This window comes from Bombyx mori, chromosome 11 (assembly GCF_030269925.1).
Source record: "Bombyx mori chromosome 11, ASM3026992v2".
NCBI classification, from domain to species: domain Eukaryota; kingdom Metazoa; phylum Arthropoda; class Insecta; order Lepidoptera; family Bombycidae; genus Bombyx; species Bombyx mori.
In genome coordinates, this window is record NC_085117.1 from 698,298 (window position 1) to 719,151 (window position 20,854).

At 42.3% G+C, this 20,854-nt stretch overlaps 3 protein-coding genes across 5 annotated transcripts in view; 2 read left to right on the forward strand and 1 right to left on the reverse strand.

Moving 5' to 3' along the window:
* LOC134199623 (uncharacterized) overlaps positions 1 to 20,854 on the forward strand; it is a 500,100-nt gene that overhangs the window by 49,202 nt on the left and 430,044 nt on the right. The gene's annotated exons all lie outside the window — the stretch shown is intronic.
* On the reverse strand, positions 1,538 to 7,887 carry LOC101742669 (zinc finger protein 28). Of its 2 annotated transcripts, none has more exons than XM_038013739.2 (2): positions 7,657 to 7,887; positions 1,538 to 4,699 (listed from the first exon to the last, which is right to left on the reverse strand). In XM_038013739.2, exon 2 carries the CDS (start codon positions 4,688 to 4,690, stop codon positions 2,366 to 2,368), a length of 2,325 nt encoding a protein of 774 aa, XP_037869667.1. In that variant the 5' UTR covers positions 4,691 to 4,699; positions 7,657 to 7,887; the 3' UTR covers positions 1,538 to 2,365. The 2 variants fall into 2 exon arrangements, with proteins under 2 accessions (XP_037869667.1, XP_037869665.1); XM_038013737.2 differs by lacking the exon at positions 7,657 to 7,887 and adding an exon at positions 5,563 to 5,698.
* Positions 6,820 to 19,630, forward strand: LOC101742963 (zinc finger protein ZFP2). The gene is made up of 13 exons (XM_038013740.2): positions 6,820 to 7,394; positions 7,505 to 7,636; positions 8,251 to 8,404; positions 8,567 to 8,731; positions 9,164 to 9,336; positions 10,922 to 11,052; positions 12,430 to 12,504; positions 13,752 to 13,887; positions 15,137 to 15,255; positions 16,772 to 16,910; positions 17,903 to 18,016; positions 18,695 to 18,892; positions 19,429 to 19,630. Exons 1-13 carry the CDS (start codon positions 7,290 to 7,292, stop codon positions 19,612 to 19,614), a joined length of 1,827 nt encoding a protein of 608 aa, XP_037869668.1. The 5' UTR covers positions 6,820 to 7,289; the 3' UTR covers positions 19,615 to 19,630.

Consider the following 20,854-nt stretch of genomic DNA (forward strand, 5'->3'; position numbering starts at 1 on the left):
CTGGATCTTCTTAGTGGGTCGCTTTTCCGATCCGGTGGTAGATTCTACGAAATACCGCCAGTAAAGCAAGTGGAATATGATAGCAGTTACACAGAGCGAAGGGTGCCGGATTGAAATGAAGTGTGATAATAATATGCTATTAAGGATCAGCGCAGACAGAGGAATAAACACCGCACGGTCCCGGCCATTTTCTTTAAGGGTCGCGTACGCGTACGACGCGGGCGCCTACTCAGCACCGCGCATCTTCGAGCACGCGCTAGTATTTTTTTGTCGGGTTCAAGCATTTATGCACTTTATTTTTATAATTTGAAAGCTTATTTTCAAGTGCGTTAATAAAATCCTCTCCGCTGCGCTCTGCTCTGCCTGCGTTGACCCTAAGGCGCTGTTTGTTTAAATCCTTCCACTTGCTACAGTGGCGCCACCTTAATTGGCTCTCGGTCTATATCTGGCGGATACTTTATAACACACTGAAAAGGTGCCCCTCACTTCCATCTTCCATGGTTTTAATATACGTGACACTTGTCAAAATGTGTTTTTTTAACGAAAAATGTTTTATTTGCATAGGAATACTACACAAAAAAAAGCAACACAGTACGTAAATAATACGTGCAGGCAACTTACACTTTAAAACTTATTAATACTCCTCGGACTAAATCACTTTATAAATAGGCATGTCTTATGATAGGCAAGAGACATGCAGGTAATAAATATTTCTTCTAGAAAGTAGATGCCTAATGTTGTTTTGTGACACCTTTTTTGCCCATCTATTACTGGTAACCCCGAGGGGTTATTCAATAGGTATATTTATTCTAGCTTCAAAGTATAGGCGACCTTATGGGGCTCATCCTGGCGACTGCTAACACTAGCCCTATTAAGAGCCGTGCTTCGCTGAATCTACTACCGGATCGGAATCGCGACCCCCTGAAAAGATTCGGCGAGAATATCTGGGCTGTATGAGAACCAATGGATGACAGATGCGAGTCTTCATAATCCCGGGAAAATGGATGACTTGTCATACTTATACTACTAAATATTTAAGACAGACGAACTTAGCACTTCTTTTTTTTTTTTTTTCCTACCTAAGCTGGTAGCCTGGAGCGGCAGCGTAACCGTAACTAGTAGGTGAGCTCACGGGGCTCAAACCTGACGACGATGCTAACACGAACCCTAGCAAGAGTCGTGCTTCGCAGAATCTACTACCGGATCGGAAACGCGACCCACTGAGAAGATCCGGCGAGAAACTCAGTGGGCTGTGTCTGAGTTAATTTACTCGTCGAGCCCTTCGTCGCAAGCGACGAGTTCGACGAGAACGGTGACCGGTGCTTGAAGTACCTAGAAGCACCGTTAGTGGATCGGGAGGATCCGAGATGACGTGTTTTGGGCGACGTCGACTGCTTTCCATTCTGTCCGCAGGATCGGGAATGTAGTTACCGGCGGCCACGATGAGAGGGTTCTCATGCCGTGCCGCTTTGTCGAAGTGGTAGCACTTCAGTAAAAGAGTTGAAAAAGCAAAATCACAAAGAAAAAAAACGAGTAATTAAATACCATTAATTTTTTTTTATTATGAATTAATGTTTGTATTTTCATTTTAAGAAATGAAAAAGTATTTCTTTGTTTCTAATATGTATATATTTATATGTATTTTCTTTACACATTTATTATAAACGAAACAGTCTTAATTTGATAAATGAGAGACAATAATATGTATATATTATATAAATTAATGAAGTCATAAATTTACAACGAATAATGTAATAATAATTATCATTTGTATTGCTCTCAGTTTTTTTTTATCCCTTATTCGCTATATCGTTCTCGAATTCATCTTTTTTTTTTTGCTTAGATGGGTGGACGAGTTCACAGCCCACCTGGTGTTAAGTGGTTACTGGAGCCCATAGACCATCTACAACGTAAATGCGCCACCCATCTTGAGATAAGTTCTAAGGTCTCCGTATAGTTACAGTGGCTGCCCCACCCTTCAAGTCGAAACGCATTACTGCTTGACGGCAGAAATAGGCAGGGTGGTGGTACCTACCCATGCGGACTCAGAAGAGGTCCTACCACCAGTATATTGAAGGTAAGGTATTCATCCGATGACTGCAAACTCGGGCGATCTTGGCCTCCTGACGAACCATGGAACTAAGCTGGCCTTAGACCGTAAACAACACGTTCCGCATCACGGTTCGGTTTCGATATCGACCAGTGTGCTTACTGCGAGTTTTTTAACTTTCCCGATAGAGTAAAAGTTAACCCAATTTTGTATGCAGTTGGAACAGCGCCCCTAGCGGCAAACGTAGGTAAACGATCCTGTTCCATACAAATATGAGTTAACTTTTACGCTATCGAGAACGTTAAAAAATTGGCACTAAGCGCACAGTCCTTGAGATTCCAACATCGCATCGTCGTTCGCGATTCCAGGGTCGGTGGTCTCGTACGCAGACCCGCAGCCAGGGTTATCGGCGTCCCCGTCGCTCATCTCAGCCGTGCACAGATCGCTCAAGATCATCTTCCCTTTCGCGGCGTCCGCATTCGCCGATTTATACCTCTGTATCGCGAATTCCAATGAATTGTATGAGCTCCCGCAACTCCCGCACTCGAAGACTACGGACTCCCGTAGATGCCTTAACTTCATGTACACGCTGTAGTGGAAGTCGTCGTTGAAGCTGCTCTGACAGTCCTCGCAGTCAACACTGAACACGCGGCGTTTCGAGCCGAAACTGGCCAGGTCGTCCGCGTCGAAACCCTCGTGGAACTTCTTGATGTGCCGCTTGAGGGTTTTGCGCGTGCTGAAATCCTTCATGCAGAGGATGCAGCGCGGCAGGACCTTCTGCTTCGAGCTCTCCGCGGAATTAACGTGACGCGTTTCGTTGTGAGCGTCGAACTTGTCCTGACCTTTGAACACTAGATTGCATTCTTCGCATTTGTAAATCTGATCTTCGACGAGGTGCTTCGTTTTGAGGTGTATGGACAAGGCTTCGTCGCTGCCGAACGAGACGGAGCACAGATGGCACGGAAACGTGTCCATATTGAACGCGTGGAGGAGCTTTAAATGGATCTTGCAGGATTTGGCCGATTCGAAACGCTTATAGCATATGTGGCACTGAGGGAACAGCGCGGAATTCGGGTGTTTAGACCTGACGTGCTTCCTTAGGCTTCGTTTCTCTTTAAATAACGTTTCGCACTCTATACACTTGTGCCTCTGCATGCCCATGTGCGTGTATTCAATGTGACGCCGTATGTTCCTTTTCGATTTGAACTGTTTGTCGCAGAAGTCGCATTTGGACCAATCGTTAGTGCTATGAACGATCTTCATGTGCGACGCTAAATAGTACTTGTTGCTGCATATCTTCCCGCAGCTCTTGCACTCCATCGCCTCGTCCGTGCTGTGCTTCAGCTTAATGTGGTGCTTCAGCGAGCGCTCGCTGTAATAAATCCGGTGGCAATGGACGCACTTGAACGAGTTACCGTCGCGGTTTGCCGGTCTCGTGTCCGGGTCCGCGGTCCGGGCTTGCGGGTGGAATATACGCGTGTGAAACTCGAGCGAGGTTACGTCCGTGAACAGCTTATCGCAGTAGGAGCAGGCTTTCGCGTCTGGCGGCGGCAAGCAACGCCTCTTGTGCTCGGCCATCGATAGTTTGCTGTAAAACCTTTCGAAGCAAACATTGCATGTCGACAATGAGTATTCAATGTCGTGCGTGATCCGCATGTGGGTTTTCAGTTCGTATACCGTAATGAACCCTTCGCGGCACGACTCGCAGTGGTATAACTCCTTAGGAACGCCAGCCGCTCGCTTCGTCAGCGAATCCTTGCAGTATTTATAAAACGCGCTGAACGTATGCACGTTTTTGACGTGTTGCCTCAGCAGCTTCTCTGCGGGGAATGTCTGGTCGCAGTCCTCGCAGCGGCGATCCACTCTACTTTCCTCGTCTGTCGTTTCCGATACTTCACCAGCGTGGAGCGACCGGACGTGAGCTTCCAGTTCCTCGTTCCCTTTAAAGACCGTGTTACAGTATTCGCATCGGTACTGCTCCTCGCCGGTCAAGTGTCTGGTGCGCAGATGCCGTTTCAGACTCTGATTCGACAAATAAACCTTAGGGCACAAGCCGCAGTGATGTTCGCCCTTGACGCCATGGAACATATCGACGTGCCTCTTCAAGTTGCGCTCGTTTGTATAAGCTTTATCGCACATGTTACACTTGATCGATTCCCTCTCGGACTTGTGCATGCTCTGGATGTGAGTCACCAAGTACGGTTTTCCTTTGAACACTTTCTTGCAGATGTCGCAAGTCGGGTACTCGACGTTCGGATTGTGTAGCAAGTTCACGTGCCGCTTCAAATTACGTCCGGTCGTGAAGGTCTTGCTGCAGAAGCGGCACCGGATCTCGTTTCCTAAGCCTTGGAGGTGCACCGTTATCATGTGCGAGACTATGTTCTGTTTCCTAGTGAAGATCCGGCCGCAGAGGTCGCATTCGGGCAGCGGTTGACCGTAACGATTGTGCCCGGCTGACAGATGGAGGTGGAAGCCGGTGGTGGTGCCGAACCTCTTGCCGCACACCTCGCAGTGGCAGGAGGAGTTCACGTGCAGATTCTCTATGTGCGTTTGAAGGTTGTATTTCCTGGTGAATATGCGGTTGCAGTAATCGCAGACATAGTCCAGTAGGCTCATTGACATGTTTTGATTCTGGTTCATTGTGTCAATCTGGGAATGAGAAAAGCGACTAAAATCATGTATTTTGGTTAGAAGCTGGAGGCCGTCATATTCACTTTTTTTTTTAATGCTTAGATGGGTGTACGAGCTCACAGCCCACCTGGTGTTAGTGGTTACTGGAGCCTATGCACATCTACAACGTAAATGCCGCTACCCACCTTGAGATATGAATTCTAAGGTCTCAGTATAGTTACAACGGCTGCCACACCCTTCAAACTGAAACACATTACTGCTTCACGGCAGAAATAGGCAGGGTGGTGGTACCTACGCATGCGGACTCACAAGAGGTCTTGCAACCAGAACTTTTTTCTTCAAACAAAGATCAAAATCTCCTTATTGCCTTTTCAAGCAGGCAATACACTGGTAGCGGCTTCGAGTTTCGAGGTGATGGACATGAGGCTAAGGCATTTGTTGCAATATTTAAGCAGGTTCCTTTACCAGATCTCTGGATGCTTATTACCTCATGTACTATTTATATAACATACAGACATATTAAATCTATATTGGACTCCAGATCCCCATAGTACAGGGAATCTTACATTGAGGCTAGATGATGTGTGACTTGTTATGAGAATTAGTTATATTTCAAATGAGAGGTAATGAAAATCCCTAACATATCTTGAATGTTTAATTCATTCTTGATGTTTACCCCGCTCGTGGCTCGCTAAAGAATACCGTTGGATACCTAGGATGGCAATAACCACTTTCAGTGATTTCATGTTTTGTGTGATGGAGTGGATATGGAGATTATGGAAAACAAATGTGGTGGAGGTAGGTTGCCACATTGTTAATCTATTTCAGCAGCGAAAGCTTTACACTAGCTTTTTTTATCGTAAAGATGAATAATCACTCACGGCCCTCCTGGTGTTAAATGGTTGATGGGAGTCCATAGATATGAACCAAATTAATGGTGCCACCCACCTTGAGACATGAGTTCAAAGCCTCAGTTTTTACAGAACATTGCCTCATTACTGCTTCACGGCAGAAATAGGCAGCTACGAACAAACACAAGTGTCAGTTATATATAGATTCAAATTAAAATTATAATACCATTATAAGGCAAAATTGTGGAAGAGAAAAATTAAGAATTGAGATTATCAAGAATTAAAAGGCTATACATGGTAACTTTAAGTGATTATTTGTTTGTTAAAATATTATTATAGTACATATATCAACTAACCAATTTACATTGAACACTTCGTTTTCTGTTTCAGAAGTTCTCGGTGTATATGCGGTAGTCATAGTTTTCTCAATTAAATGATGTGTTTATCCAGATAAGCTCATAACATTTTAAAGCAATTATATTTTTTACTTATACTTTTGAAATAGCTTTAAACCCCTGCGTCTCTTAGAAATCCTAATTCCTTTTTTGTTTATTGATTAGTGTCATTTATCGTCTTCATTTTGACATTTACATGTTTCTACTTCTTTGTATAGGTGTGCCGGCAACGGGCGCATAGTTCACTATGCCTATTGTCTTCTTAATTAGAATTTGTGCTTTTATAAAAAAAATCCAGACAGTTGGGATTCTAACCAATTTTCGTCACCTTTCAATCAACTTTCAATAGAAGTTACGAAAAATGTAAACAAATTGCAAGATTGAAACAGGGAAACATATTGAACTAGTAAACTATTTTAGACAGAATTTCCGCTCATTTGTTAGTAACAGTATTTTAGAGAAAATATTAAGCAATAAACAATAAGTAAAGTTATAATTTAAATCACGACAATATTATTGTTGTTCTCAAAAATGATATAATTGTTCATCTGAATTCGAATACATTACAGCATTCAGTTTGATAACGGAAATTAAAAAACGTCTAAAAATAAAGTGACACATAAATATCTGCAAATTCAACATATGTAAATGTAATTAGATACCTAAATACTTTTCAATAAATGATTACTTAGTAATAACATTTGTTTTGTTTTTCTATTTTACACAACCATTGCACATTTGCGACTAAAACGTAAATTCCTACATATTATAAATGTGGCGGTGTCGTCGAAGGTCAAAAACGAATCTCATATGTAAGGATTGTAAAACTGCTATTAGGCTTAGACAGGGAAGTAAATCTAATCTAATCTAATCTAATAAAAATGTCATGGAAAGGAAATGATTCACGATAGAGCCAGACTAGTTTTAAGGAAATCCCGGTGTCTACGGACCGCTATGACCACATACCATGAGGTGGAGAGCATGTGCCGCAACTTAAAAGTGAAACTAGAGTGTCATGTATCTCACAGTAAATGGAGAAATTGCTAAGAATTTAATGAATTTCGTCGTTTTGTTTCATTTCATATGATTTTAGTTTTTGACCAAAAAACTTCTCATAACACTAGCATTTATATCACACATATGTCATAGGTACATGAGAGTTACAGTTCAAACGAAGTATGGGCTGCATTTCTATTGCCTGTAGCGTCAAAGTCATTGGTAAAAATGTTCAATCAAAAAATAACAAACAAAAACGTTAGTGAAATTTTTCAGAAACCAAGAACTGAATAAATTACATACGTAAACGATTTGTTTTTATTTACAAATAATCTGGACTCTAATTCGCTTAAATCGATCAAAAAAATGGAATTTGTCGTGTGCAGAATATGTTTGAAAATAAATGTAAAAATGCATAGAATTACAAAGACTAAATTACAAATTATTTACGAGAAACTCACCAATATAAAGGTGCGATTATATTGTTTATTGGCTACGGTATTCATAAATTGGCTAAACAGTAAGCGCTCAGTCATAGCGTGTTCAGTATTCAGAAATTTACGTAATTTTTTTTCTTTCAGATTGAAAATCATGTTCTTCCCTTGCTACTGTGCTACATGTGTCGGAGGAAGCTACAGAATTGTAACGAGCTTATGTTGAAGGCTCTGAACAGCGAAATGTTTTTAGCGGAACTCGGACGTAGTGGAGTTCAGGTGGGTCACTCAGTACTCACTCTTCAATATCACGGGACGATGCGTCGCTAGCTCTGATCCTGATCTGAATGGAGTATCCGGAACACCAGCGGCATCGACCGGGCGACCTGATAGGGCCGCTGTACCGCGGAGACCGGCATCGTTGGTCGCCGGCTATCGCCTCGACGACCCGTCGGCTGGGCGTCCTCGGGGTGGCGCCGTGTGTCTGGTTGTAGTGTTGACTGCGGGAACTCCCTTATTCTGACGGGGTTCTGACCCCGGGCGCAGATATTTTTATTGATTAAATGGGTGGACGAGTTCATGGCCCACCTGGTTTTAAGTGGTTACAGGAGCCCATAGACATCTACAATGTAAATGCTGCCACCTATCTTGAGGTATGAGTTCTAAGGTGTCAGTATAGTACAATGGCTGCTCCACCCTTCAAACCAAAATGCATTATTGCTTCACGGCAGAAATAGGCAGGGTGGTAACCTACCCGCGCAAACTTACAAGATGTCCTAACACCAGTAAAACATATTGAAGTATGCGTCTCACTTGCAACAAAACTATTTGCTTAATATTAATGTGTATAAATTGCTCTGACTGTTATTTTGATTTGAGAATATTTTTTGCAGCTCACTGAACAAGTAATTGAGACAAACAGTCACCATGAAAGCTTACTAAGTCAATCAAAAATCGAAACCGTAGAGATACAAGAAGTGTACGTTAAAAAAGAAATTACAGAACAGAATATTAATGAAGATTTATCGAATGACGATGATTTGAAAGGTATGTAGTTTTTTTTTGTGTGGCTTATTGTTAAGAGGAATCAGTGGAGCTAATGGACATGAGCTGTCATAAATCATAATGTCGAATTCATAAATTTATTTTCTTGTATATACAACATAAGTTTTTGAGCATTCTGTGTGACTCCAAGATTTTCTTTCTCAGATTCACTGAAATACGATTTCAACATAGATGATGGTAATAATGCAACTGACTCGGAAGATGATGTCCCATTAAAAAGTATATTCAAGAAAGACAAAGAAAAACAGGTGCCAAGAGAAATGAGTGAATGTCAGAAAACCAATAGAAGAAGAAGTAATAAGCGAACCGGTAAGGGCTTGGAAAGATGGAATTTGCCGCTGAAAATTCTCCTTAAACCTCATTTGAATTTTTTAATTTTTTATTGCTTAGATGGCTCACAGCCCACCTGGTGTTAAGTGGTTACTAGGGCCCATAGATATCTACAACGTAAATGCGCCACCTACCTTGAGATATAAGTTCTAAGGTCTCATTATAGTTACAACGGCTGCCCCGCCCTTCAAACCGAAACGCATTACTGCTTCACGGCAGAAATAGGTGGGGCGGTGTTACCTACCTGTCCGGACTCACAAGAGGTTCTACCGCCAGTAATTACGCAAATTATAATTTTGCGGGTTTGATTTTCATATAAGTTTCACTTCTGTTAAAGAAGTTTCACTTCTGTTACTTGCATCAAGTTGCACGCGCATTAGTTTTTTTTGTTTTTTTTTTTTAATTCATCAGAGCAAAAGATTGACTCTGAAGAAATAAAGCTGAGCAGGGAGGAGCAGATGGAGGCGCTGCTTAAGAGATCCAAGTCCTTGAATTACATTAACTCACCTTTCAAATGTAATTTGTGCTTCAGGGGATTTGTTTTTGAACAGGCTTATGTCAATCACAAGATGAAACACGATCAAGTAAGTGTATTATATCGTCTTCTCGCATTAAAACTGTATAATCTCAAAACTTACGAATTTTACAGGAGAGTTCTAATGACTGAACATGTGATATTTTTAATATTAATCATCATCTTTGCTACATTAATTTTTATTTTGTACCAGTTAATTAACTGTCTTTTAAAGTAAGATAAAACTATGTATTAATTTTGTTAATAGTAGTCAAAACAAAAAAAAACAAAAAACTACGCTCTTTTCACAATATTTGTGAGAAAAATACTGGTGATACCAAATGATTCCGCATATTAACTCAATCTATATATTAATACGTGAAGCAAAAACTTTGTATCCCTTTTTACGAAAATTGCGCGGACGGAGGAGTATGAAATTTTCCACACTTATAGAGAATATAGAGAAGAAGTTCACAATGGTAATATTTTTTTTAAATAATGCATAAAAGATACATTAAATCAATAAGAAAACATTACACACACTACATACCGTGTATTTGACGCACACACGCATGCATACTATTTATTGTCAAACTTTTGTTCTTGACGTCTGTTGTCAAATTGAGAATAGATTAAATATTGTTTGTCTTTGTTAATATTATTTATAGTGTAGTCTTGGCGAAATTTGTGATTATAAAAGTATAAAATACAATCATAATAGTATACAAACTTACAATTCCAATTAATTATAGTCGAATTCCGACTACTGCGGGACCTCTAGTTAACTCAATTTGGAATATTTATGGAAATTGTACACTTTTAATGCGAAAAGACAATATCATTATATGGAGGGGTGAAAGGATGTTTGGTTGAAGTGACATTCCTAGCTAAACACACGACATTTATCTATGTAATTAAAGGTCCGTTTTATTCGGTATCAGCATCAACAGTTTGATGTTTTTATAATTGAACGTCAATTTCATTTTTATTTTTTTATTTCCCTTGTAGGCAGACGAGCATACGGCCCACAGTATGGTGAGTGGTTACCGTCGCCGATGGTAAATGAAAATCTGTATTAAAATTATTTGGAATTTTAATTTCGGTTTTTTATTATATGTTTTGAAATAGTACTTACTGCGTTTTGATAACAATTTCATTGTGATTTCTTTCTAAAACCTATCATTTATGTTTTTTAAGGAAAAAATCAATTTTTTTATATTAAAAAAGATGTATGGGGGGCATAAAAATTTTAGAAATGTTACCAGTGGGGCGTGGCACAAAAAAGAGGTTGGGAAACACTTTTTTTATTGCCTTTGTAGGCAGACGAGCATACGGCCCACCTGATGGTAAGTGGTCACCGTCGCTCATGAACGTCAGCAATGCCAGGGGCAGAGCCAAGCCGCTGCCTACCGCTAAGCCGCTGCCTACCGCTGGTCCAGTAACCACACGAGACCAGTGTGTTTAGTGCGAGTTTTTTAACGTTCTCGATAGCGTAAACGTTAACTCTAATTTTGTATAGAATTGGAACAGCGCCCCTAGTGGCAAACGAAGGGAAGCTGTTTCAACTCCTTACTCCAACTTCTTAGTACTTCCAACTCGCACTAAGCATTCATCTTGTACTCCCGCATCGAGATCTCTTGAGATTCTTTGGACAGGTCAACGGGCCGCACCAGTGTCCCGTGTGCAAGATGCACTACAGGACTCAACGCCACCTGAGGGTTCATTCGGTGACGGCGCACGAGAGACTGTACCGCTGCAACAAGTGTGGTACAATATCGCACACCATGTGAGCTTCTTAATTGGCTTTAATCGCAACGGGCGATCCTTATTCTTCCACTGTCCCTCGCCCTTATCCCCACACGAGATTTTTTATTGACTAATAGCAACGGGAATCCTTCTTCCACTGTCCCTCGCCCTCATCCATCCACAAGATTTCTTATTGGCTTTAATAGCAACGGGGATCCTTCTTCTTCCACTTTTCCTCACCCTTATCCCCCCACGAGATTTTTTATTGACTTTAATAGCAACGGGGATCCTTCTTCTTCCACTTTTCCTCACCCTTATCCCCCCACGAGATTTTTTATTGACTTTAATCGCAACGGAGATCCTTCTTCTTCCACTGTTCCTCACCCTTATCCCCCCACGAGATTTTTTATTGACTTTAATAGCAACGGGGATCCTTCTTCTTCCACTTTTCCTCACCCTTATCCCCCCACGAGATTTTTTATTGACTTTAATAGCAACGGGGATCCTTCTTCTTCCACTTTTCCTCACCCTTATCCCCCCACGAGATTTTTTATTGACTTTAATCGCAACGGAGATCCTTCTTCTTCCACTGTTCCTCACCCTTATCCCCCCACGAGATTTTTTATTGACTTTAATAGCAACGGGGATCCTTCTTCTTCCACTTTTCCTCACCCTTATCCCCCCACGAGATTTTTTATTGACTTTAATCGCAACGGAGATCCTTCTTCTTCCACTGTTCCTCACCCTTATCCCCCCACGAGATTTTTTATTGACTTTAATAGCAACGGGGATCCTTCTTCTTCCACTTTTCCTCACCCTTATCCCCCCACGAGATTTTTTATTGACTTTAATCGCAACGGAGATCCTTCTTCTTCCACTTTTCCTCACCCTTATCCCCCCACGAGATTTTTTATTGACTTTAATCGCAACAGAGATCCTTCTTCTTCCACTGTTCCTCACCCTTATCCCCCCACGAGATTTTTTATTGACTTTAATAGCAACGGGGATCCTTCTTCTTCCACTTTTCCTCACCCTTATCCCCCCCACGAGATTTCTTATTGGCTTTAATCGCAACGAGAATCCTGCTTCTGCAAATCCTATGATAAACTTCCCTAACAAATTCACGAATGTGAATCCGCCTTCGAGGAAATAACATCCTGCAATAAAAAATATGATTTGCTTGATTACTGGTGGTAGGACGTCTTGAGAGTCCGCCCGGGTAGGCAACGTAAATGTCGCCACCTACTTTGAGATATAAGTCTCAGTATAGTTACAATGGCTGCCCCGCCCTTCAAACCGAAACGCGTTACTGCTTCACGGCAGAAATAGGCAGGGTGGTGGTGCCTACCGGTGCGGACTCACAAGAGGTCCTACCACTAGTAAGAACTTCGGACATAGTTGAGTTTGACTGCAACAGGAATCAGGCGAGGGATCATGAGAAGTGGCACAACGGACACACATATGAATGTCTACTGTGCGGAATGAAGTTTAGGTAAGTCTAATAATTTTTTGAAGAGTTTAGTTATTATAGTCTTAGGAAAGGATAAGACGTCCGGTGCATTCGTGTTGAAGCGATGCACCGGTGTTCGAATCCCGCAGGCGGGTACCAATTTTTCTAATGAAATACGTACTCAACAAATGTTCACGATTGACTTCCACGGTGAAGGAATAACATCGTGTAATAAAAACCAAACCCGCAAAATTATAATTTGCGTAATCACTGGTGGTAGGACCTCTTGTGAGTCCGCACGGGTAGGTACCACCACCCCGCCTATTTCCGCCGTGAAGCAGTAATGCGTTTCGGTTCGAAGGGTGGGGTAGCCGTTGTAACTATACTGGGACCTTAGAACTTATATCTCGAGGTGGGTGGCGCATTTACGTTGTAGATGTCTATGGGCTCCAGTAACCACTTAACACCAGGTGGGCTGTGAGCTCGTCCATCCAGCTAAGCAATAAAAAAAAAAAAAAAAAAAAAAAAGATATGTTTTAGTTTAACTATGAGTTTGGTTAATTTAGTTAAGATTGATTTGTAGAATAGTTTAGGGATCCTTAGTTTATCTATGAATCTGGTTAATTTAGGTAAGATCAGTATGGGGTCTGCTGCGTGTGTCTTGGTTCAGGCAATATGCGGTTTAAGTCCGTTACCGGTATGACTATGTCCAATTTCACACACACAGCAATTTGTTACACAAAAACGATTAGAAGGAGAAAAGCAACAAGCACAGGTGGATAGTTCACGGCAAAAAACGTCTTATTTCTCGATATGATAAATAAAAATAATTGGGAACAAATTGCGCATGGTAATTCGGCCCCAATTTAGGATTGCCTGTGTTACCGGTACCAGAAACTGACATACATACTTACTTACATCCTAAATATGTACATATATAGACAATGAACAACCAATGGAATAGCAAACAATCACTGGCGGTAGGACCTCTTGGGAGTCCGCACGGGTAGGTACCACCACCCTGCCTATTTCCGCCGTGAAGCAGTAATGCGTTTCGGTTCGAAGGGTGGGGTAGCCGTTGTAACTATACTGAGACCTTAGAACTTATATCTCGAGGTGGGTGGCGCATTTGGTGGAGCTCGTCCACCGATCTAAGCAATAAAAAAAAAAAAACCTGTTCATCACATAATGTTAGCCCGATGTGGGATTCGAACCGGCGACCCTCTTCGCAACGGTCTGGGCCGCTAACTATTGCACCGTTGAGTCAGTCAGTGTTTTTTTTTTCATAGAAAGCCTACTTCGTACCTGACGCACAAACGCAAAAGGCATCCATCCAAATATATATGCAACTTGTGCGGCGAGAGCTTTATAGGAGCCCACGGACTTCTGATGCACAAGACCAAAGCACACAAATCGAGCGAATCGGTGAGTGGTCGCGCTTGGTAGCCAATTCATTGACCTACAGACACAGTCCACTGAGTTTCTCGCCGGATCTTCGCAGTGGGTCGCGATTCCCATCCGATGGTAGATACTGCGAAGCACTACTCTTAGAAGTCTCTCAGGCTGAGCCTCGTAAGCTTAGCTACTAATCACAGTGAATGCCGTATAGTCTATGGCAGATAAGTAAATATGGAGACTAGATTCTTCTTTTTCTGTGTCTCTACCTTATCCCACTATCGAATTGTCAGCACAGCTAATTTTTTTCTTCCATTCTCTTCTATCAGCCGTCATCTCAACGCTCATTCCTCTCTCTCTCTCTCTCTCTCTCTCATATCGTCATTCACACACTCCATCCATGTCATCTTCGGTCGACCCTTCCCCCTCTACCTTGCACTACCATTTCCATACATCTCCCAGTCACATGCATCTCCTCTCTACGCATCACATGTCCATACTACGCTTACCGTCCGCTTCTTAATTTGTCAATCACCGGGGCTACTTTCACACTTCCTCTGACGGGCGAAAAGAAACCAATTCAAGTGACTTCACTTTTGGGGGGGGGAACCTCCTCCGTGGACCCCGCGCTGGAGGTGCAGGCAGAGTATGTGGTTGCTGCCACCCAGTAAACAATCCCCCTACACTTTCGCCCAAACGTCCGGTCTTCGCTCGGAACAGAACCCGGGATAGGTGGGGGGTGGGGGTGGGGAGGGGTGGAGGTATTATTCAATGGCAATCTATCGTTTTGCTTTTTTATAGCGTGTACCAACTCACGGGAAAGCTGCTTTTTCATAATTGCCGGAGCCCATAGACCATGTTCCGCTACATACTCGAAACATGCTGATGTGTGATTCGAACCGGAACGCATTACTGCTTTGCGGCAAATTTAGACTAGACGGTGGCACCTTCCCGTACGGGCTCACAAGACTCCGTACTACCAGTGAGAGAGAGAGACAGAGTATTCTTTGTTATGTACCAAAAAATAAAACAAGGCGAAACATTAAATACAAAAAAAAGTACAATTGGCGGTCCGGTCTTATCGCTAAGAGCAATCTCTTCCAGACAACCATCAGGTGGAAAATAATCGTTTGGAAACTAATTACACTAAATAAACAATTGACAGCTACATAGTTGTTTAAGAAATGCTCCTTAATGACCAGTGCTTAGGACATAAACTCATAAAACAATCCGATACTACCTGTCCAGGTATTAGTGTGCAATCGCTTGAATCTTTCAGAATCCCGAGGACGGTTCTCCCGGGGAGGGCTTCTGCGCCGAATGCGACATTCGTTTCACGACCCTCGAAGCCTGGAAGAGACATATGATCTGTTCTATCAACCACCGATACGATAATAGGTCAGCGAAAGACAGATTATACTGAGATGCGATTTTGAAACGGGCCGCGTGCCCTGTGGCGGTCGGTATGGTACAGACAAAGAACAATCGAGAATTCAAATTTTGTCTCAAAGAGGGGGCGGGTAGTTACAACGGCTGCCCCATCCTTCAAACCGAAACGCATTACTGCTTCACGACAGAAATAGGCAGGCAGGGCGGTGGTACCTACCCACGCAGACTCACAAGAGGTCCTGCCACCAGTAAATGGCAGTGTTATCGCATTTAGCATATATTAATTTTATAATGCTTGGCAACCCTGAACGAATTTGAAGATCACCTTTTCAGCGAACACATTTTAATATACTGAGCCGGTCTTCTTGACTCCTGTCCTCCATAGACAGGAGAATGGAAAATAATCAAATCAATTGTTTGTTCGCTTTGGTGTTTTTAATCTGCATATTCTATATGTCTTTTACTGGTGGTAGGATCTCTTGTGAGTCCGCACTGGTAGGTACCACCGCCTCGCCTATTTCTGCCGTGAAGCAGTAATGAGTTTTGGTTTGAAGGGTGGGACAGCCGTTCTGACTATACTTCAAGACCTTAGAACTATATCTCAAGGTGTGTGGCGCATTTACGTTGTAGATGTCTATGGGTTCCAGTAACCACTTAACACCAGGTGGGCTGTGAGCTCGTCCACACATCTAAGCAATAAAAAAATAAAAAGGGTGCCGATTAAGATCGCGCCACAGTAGCAAGTGGAAGGATTTTACAAACAGCGTCATTAAAAAGCACACTTCACTTCAACCCGATACACTTCGCTCTGTTTAAACCTGTTATATTGACATCATTTCCACTTCCTACACTAGCGCTATTCCGGTGAGACTTCCAACAACGACACGTTGTTTACAGGCGGACTTCAACCTGTCCCCTATACAAGATGGCGCTCCTTACATCTACCCTCCATTTTAAACAATACATGTTAGTTCGTTGAGTTCGTTTTGACGTGAAAGACGGACAAACAAACACTTTCAAATCTATATCTATATTTATACTAATATTATAAAGAGGAAAGATTTGTTTGTTTGTTTGTATTGAATAGGCTCTGAAACTACTGAACCGATTTCTTTCACTGTTTGGAAGCTACACTATTCCCGAATGACATAGGCTGCAGTCTTTTTTGAAAAAAATTAGGGATCCTTACTAAAACTCCAATAACGTAATCCAAGGTGTAAAAAAAAAATCACCTAAAATATTCTTTACGTCGCGTGCCCTGCGAAAACTTTTGATGATAGAATAAAATAATGTACTACGACTTTGTAGAACACATTATTATTTACAAAAAGTGTCGCGACAGCATATGTCTAACTATTATAGTTATGAAGTACTAAGTGTTCTTTTATTTAAAAAAATAAAACAACGTCAAAGATCGTTGAAATTTTTGTTAAAGACACGAACGGAGCCGGAGCGGGCTGCTTGTTTATAATATTAAATATGAATAATTCAAACCGACCTAATGAAGGCGATCTATGTTTTTCAGTTTAAAATGTAAGATTTGCAATATAAAGTACAGCAGCGCGGATTCGTTCACGGTTCACATGAAGGAGCACTTGAAGAGTTTGAAGAGGCACCGAGGACCGCCCGGGGACACGGGCCAGACCAAAGTGGCCTGCGACCAGGTGAATAGAGAACGATGGGCGGTTTGCGAGTGGGTGTTGCGAGCGATTACTGTGGAAACGCAGCCCTAAACACGTCATTTCGGATCCTCCCGATCCACTAACGGTGCTTTTAAGTACCTCAAGCACCGGTCATCGTCCTCGTCGAACCCGTCGCTTGCGACGAAGGGCTCGGCGAGTAAACTACCTCACAGACACAGCCCACTAAGTTTCTCGCCGGATCTTCTCAGTGGGTCGCGTTTCCGATCCGGTGGTAGATTCAGCGAAACACGGCTCTGGCTAGGGTTCGTGTTAGCAACAACGTCAGGTTTGAGCCATGACGCTGATATGGCCGCATTAAGAAGTTTCATTTCAAAAATAAACTTTACTACAATGACTGAAAACTCTGTTTCCAACGTGATAAAGATCTGCTCTCCTCTCCGAGCCGGTCTGTGTGAACGGACCCTTACAGGCAGGCGAACTTGTACCTCATCTAATAGGGAATGGTTACCGTCACTCACGGGCCTTAGCAATGTCATGGGCATAGACAAGCTTCTGTCTACTACTGGGTGCTCTCCGCAAACCTCGTATGGAGAAGGACGCGTCATAGCACTCGGGAAACCATCGCGGAGGGGGCTTTTTTATTGCTTAGGTGGATGGACGAGCTCACGGCCCATACGGTGTTAAGTGGTTGCCGGAGCCCACAGACATCTACAAAATAAATACCGCCACCCATCTTGTGATATGAGTTCTAACGTCTCAATATAGTTACAACGGCTGCCACATCCTTCAAACCGAAACGCAAGACTGGTTCACGGCAGAAATGGGCAGGGGCGGTGGTATCTACTCGTGCGGACTCACGAGACGTTCTACCACCAGTAAATTTATTCATTGGCATTGGGGATGGATACAGCGATATTAGGCAGTACGGATGACCTGTGGAGGGAAGGGGTGTGGATTGGGGGGTTGGGGGGTTGTCGGGTTAGTGGTAAAAGTCGTGGTTAACAATCTTCCAGTGCGGCGGGAGCTTCGCGAACAAGTCAAAGCTACAAGCTCACATAAATCGAATGCACTTAGGCATAAAGTACAACAAGGATATCGTGTGCGAAGTTTGCGGGAAAAAGTTCAGCGTGAGTTTTTTTATTGTTGTTGTTGTTTTTTTTGTTTTTAGACGAATGTCACCTTTTATGTGACTACCGGAGCCCGTGGGCATCGGCATCGTAAATTGAGGTCTAGTCTCAGTTTTTATAGTACAACGTCTGCCCCACCCTTCAATTCCAAATTCTAAAAGTTCTAGTTAAACAATAATTAATTCTTTACCGTGTCTTAAAATTCAAAGACCTGCTCGTAATTACTCAAGACAATATATTTATATAATTTTTTTAAATTACAGAAAACAATTGGGTAACCTTTTTTCGAAAATCAGAAACCTCTGAAAATCATTTTTAACTAACTAATTTTGCAATTACAAAATGTTTAATATTTGTTTTTTTTTTGTATTGGCAACTTAAGTACCACCACTATCCATCACGAGACCCTTAAAAATCTCAGAATACCTGTAATTTTTGCACAAAAAATAAGCAAAATTGTTTTTTTTTTTTCTCCAAAAAATTGTTTTCATGATTTTTACTTTCAATCCACTTTCACCCATTGTGGTACGAAAAAAAAAGTATAGATGATAGGTACTATGCCTAGTTTTGTTTTTTTTTTTAATATGCACCTGCAAAGGTTTTCGCGACTATTCAGTACATGTACAGTTCTTCGTTTTTTTTTTAAATTTCTTTTTATTTATTTTTTTCGTTTTGAAGTCGAACGCCTTCCTGCGCTACCACCAGCGGATCCACACCGGCGAGAAGCCGTACTCTTGCGAGACGTGCTCGAGAAGGTTCACCGAGAAGAACCAGCTCCGGATCCACGTGCGCACGCACACCGGCGAGAAGCCGTACTGCTGCATCGTCTGCGGACGGAGCTTCAGCCAGAAGCCGGCCCTGAACCGACATTACCGGGTGAGAGGGTCGCGGCTACCGGTGGTGGGATGTCTTGAGGCGTGCCATGTGGAAATCGGAGCGATTTTTTGGCCACCATGACGCCTGATCCCGCACCTTTTCAGCGGCTTGGCTCTGCCCTTGGCATTGCTGAAGTCCATAGGCGACAGTAACCACTCACCATCAGATGGGCCGTATGCTCGTCTGCCTACAAAGGCAATAAAAAAAAACCTTGATGCTGGTGGTGGGATATCATGAGGCGTGCCATGTGGAAATTGGAGCATTTGGCGATCATGACTGCCTCTTAACAATCAAGACGGTGGTATACACCCGAGCGGACTCACAAGAGGCTCTTCCATCAGCAAATGTCAGTATAATACTGCCTATTTCTGCCGTGAAGCAGTATCTTTATCTACTTTCACAAATAATTCAAGACCAAAATTAGTCAAATCGGTCCAGCCGTTCTCGAGTTTTAGCGAGACTAACCAACAATAATTATTTTAATATAATTATATAGATACATAATAGTACCTAAATAAGAAATTATTTCAAGACAGACTCACACGGGAGCGAAGCCCTACGAATGTCGGTATTGTTCAAAGAAATTCAGTCAATCGAATTCAATGAACCTCCACGTGAAGACGATACATCTGAAGATGGGCAGAGTGGCAAGTGCGAAGAAAACGGACGTGGATCCGATCGAAGTATTGCCAGAGAAGAAAAATATTTGTGTTTTTGAATAAAATCGTTTTTATGATTTGTTTTGTGCTTTTATTGTCTTAAGTGGAGTTGGAGCCGGGGCCTAATGTGTAAGGCGCCCGGTGTGTTCGTATCTAACGACGCGATACACATTTTTGTAATTAAATGCGAACTTGTTCACGGATGACCCGCAATATGCGCTTTATATAATTGATATGTAGGTCATGTCTCTAGTCCCATAGACGCAAGCGATAGAGTTTCTTGCACGATCTTTTCCGATGGTCGTTATTCCGATCCGGCGATAGATTCTGCGTAGCGCTGCTTTTGCTAGGCCTAGTGTTAGCAAACCTCAGGTTAGAGCCTCGTGAGCTCATCCACTCGCCCGGCGAAGCTGGCATAACCTCTCGAGTTTACCACTTTTTATTACTGGTGGTAGGACTTGTTGTGAGTCCGCGCGGGTTGGTACCACCGCCCTGCCTATTTCTGCCGTGAAGCAGTAATGCGTATCGGTTTGAAGGGCGGGGCAGCCCTTGTAACTATACTGGGACCTTAGAACTCATATCTCAACGTGGGTGGCGGCATTTACATCGTAGATGTCTATGGGCTCCAGTAATCACTTAAAACCAGGTAGGCTGCGAGCTCGTCCACCCATGAAAGCAATAAAAAAATTCAAAAAATACAGAATAATTACTCGTCTTTTTACTGGCTTCTAATCTAACACGGTTTCGTACAACCCGGAACTTTGTAGGAACATCGCGTTATAGGAGGATTAAGTGTAATAATATTAACAACATTTGAAATTATTTCATAATGTAATTTATTTTACTTTTCATTTCTTTGTTAGGTATAGGTTAGATTAGGTGTAGGTCTTCGCTCAAGTCAGAAATTATGGATAAAGAACGGATGGTCAGGAAGCTAGCTTATTAAAACTTAGATCATTCGTAATAGTGCTGTAATCGGTTCGAATACTCGATTGTGACGATATTCTGCTCGGTCCGAAACCAGTTTTTGAAGTGAAACATCTTTAGGCGCTTATGGGTAAAATTTTTACAGATGTAACGTCACGCAGGTATGTAACGGATGTATCGAAAAAGAGAGAGAGAGCGATCGAGACCGATTGAGAGAGAGTAAGACAGGGTGAACGTAGCATGAAGCAACTAGCCATGGAGTGAGAGTAGGGAACAAGCATGTGAGAAAGATGGAGAGAAAAAGTGAGACAGAATGCTCAGTTCCTATATACTTTAAAACATACGTATAAAGTATTTTATTTTTAATACAGCGCCA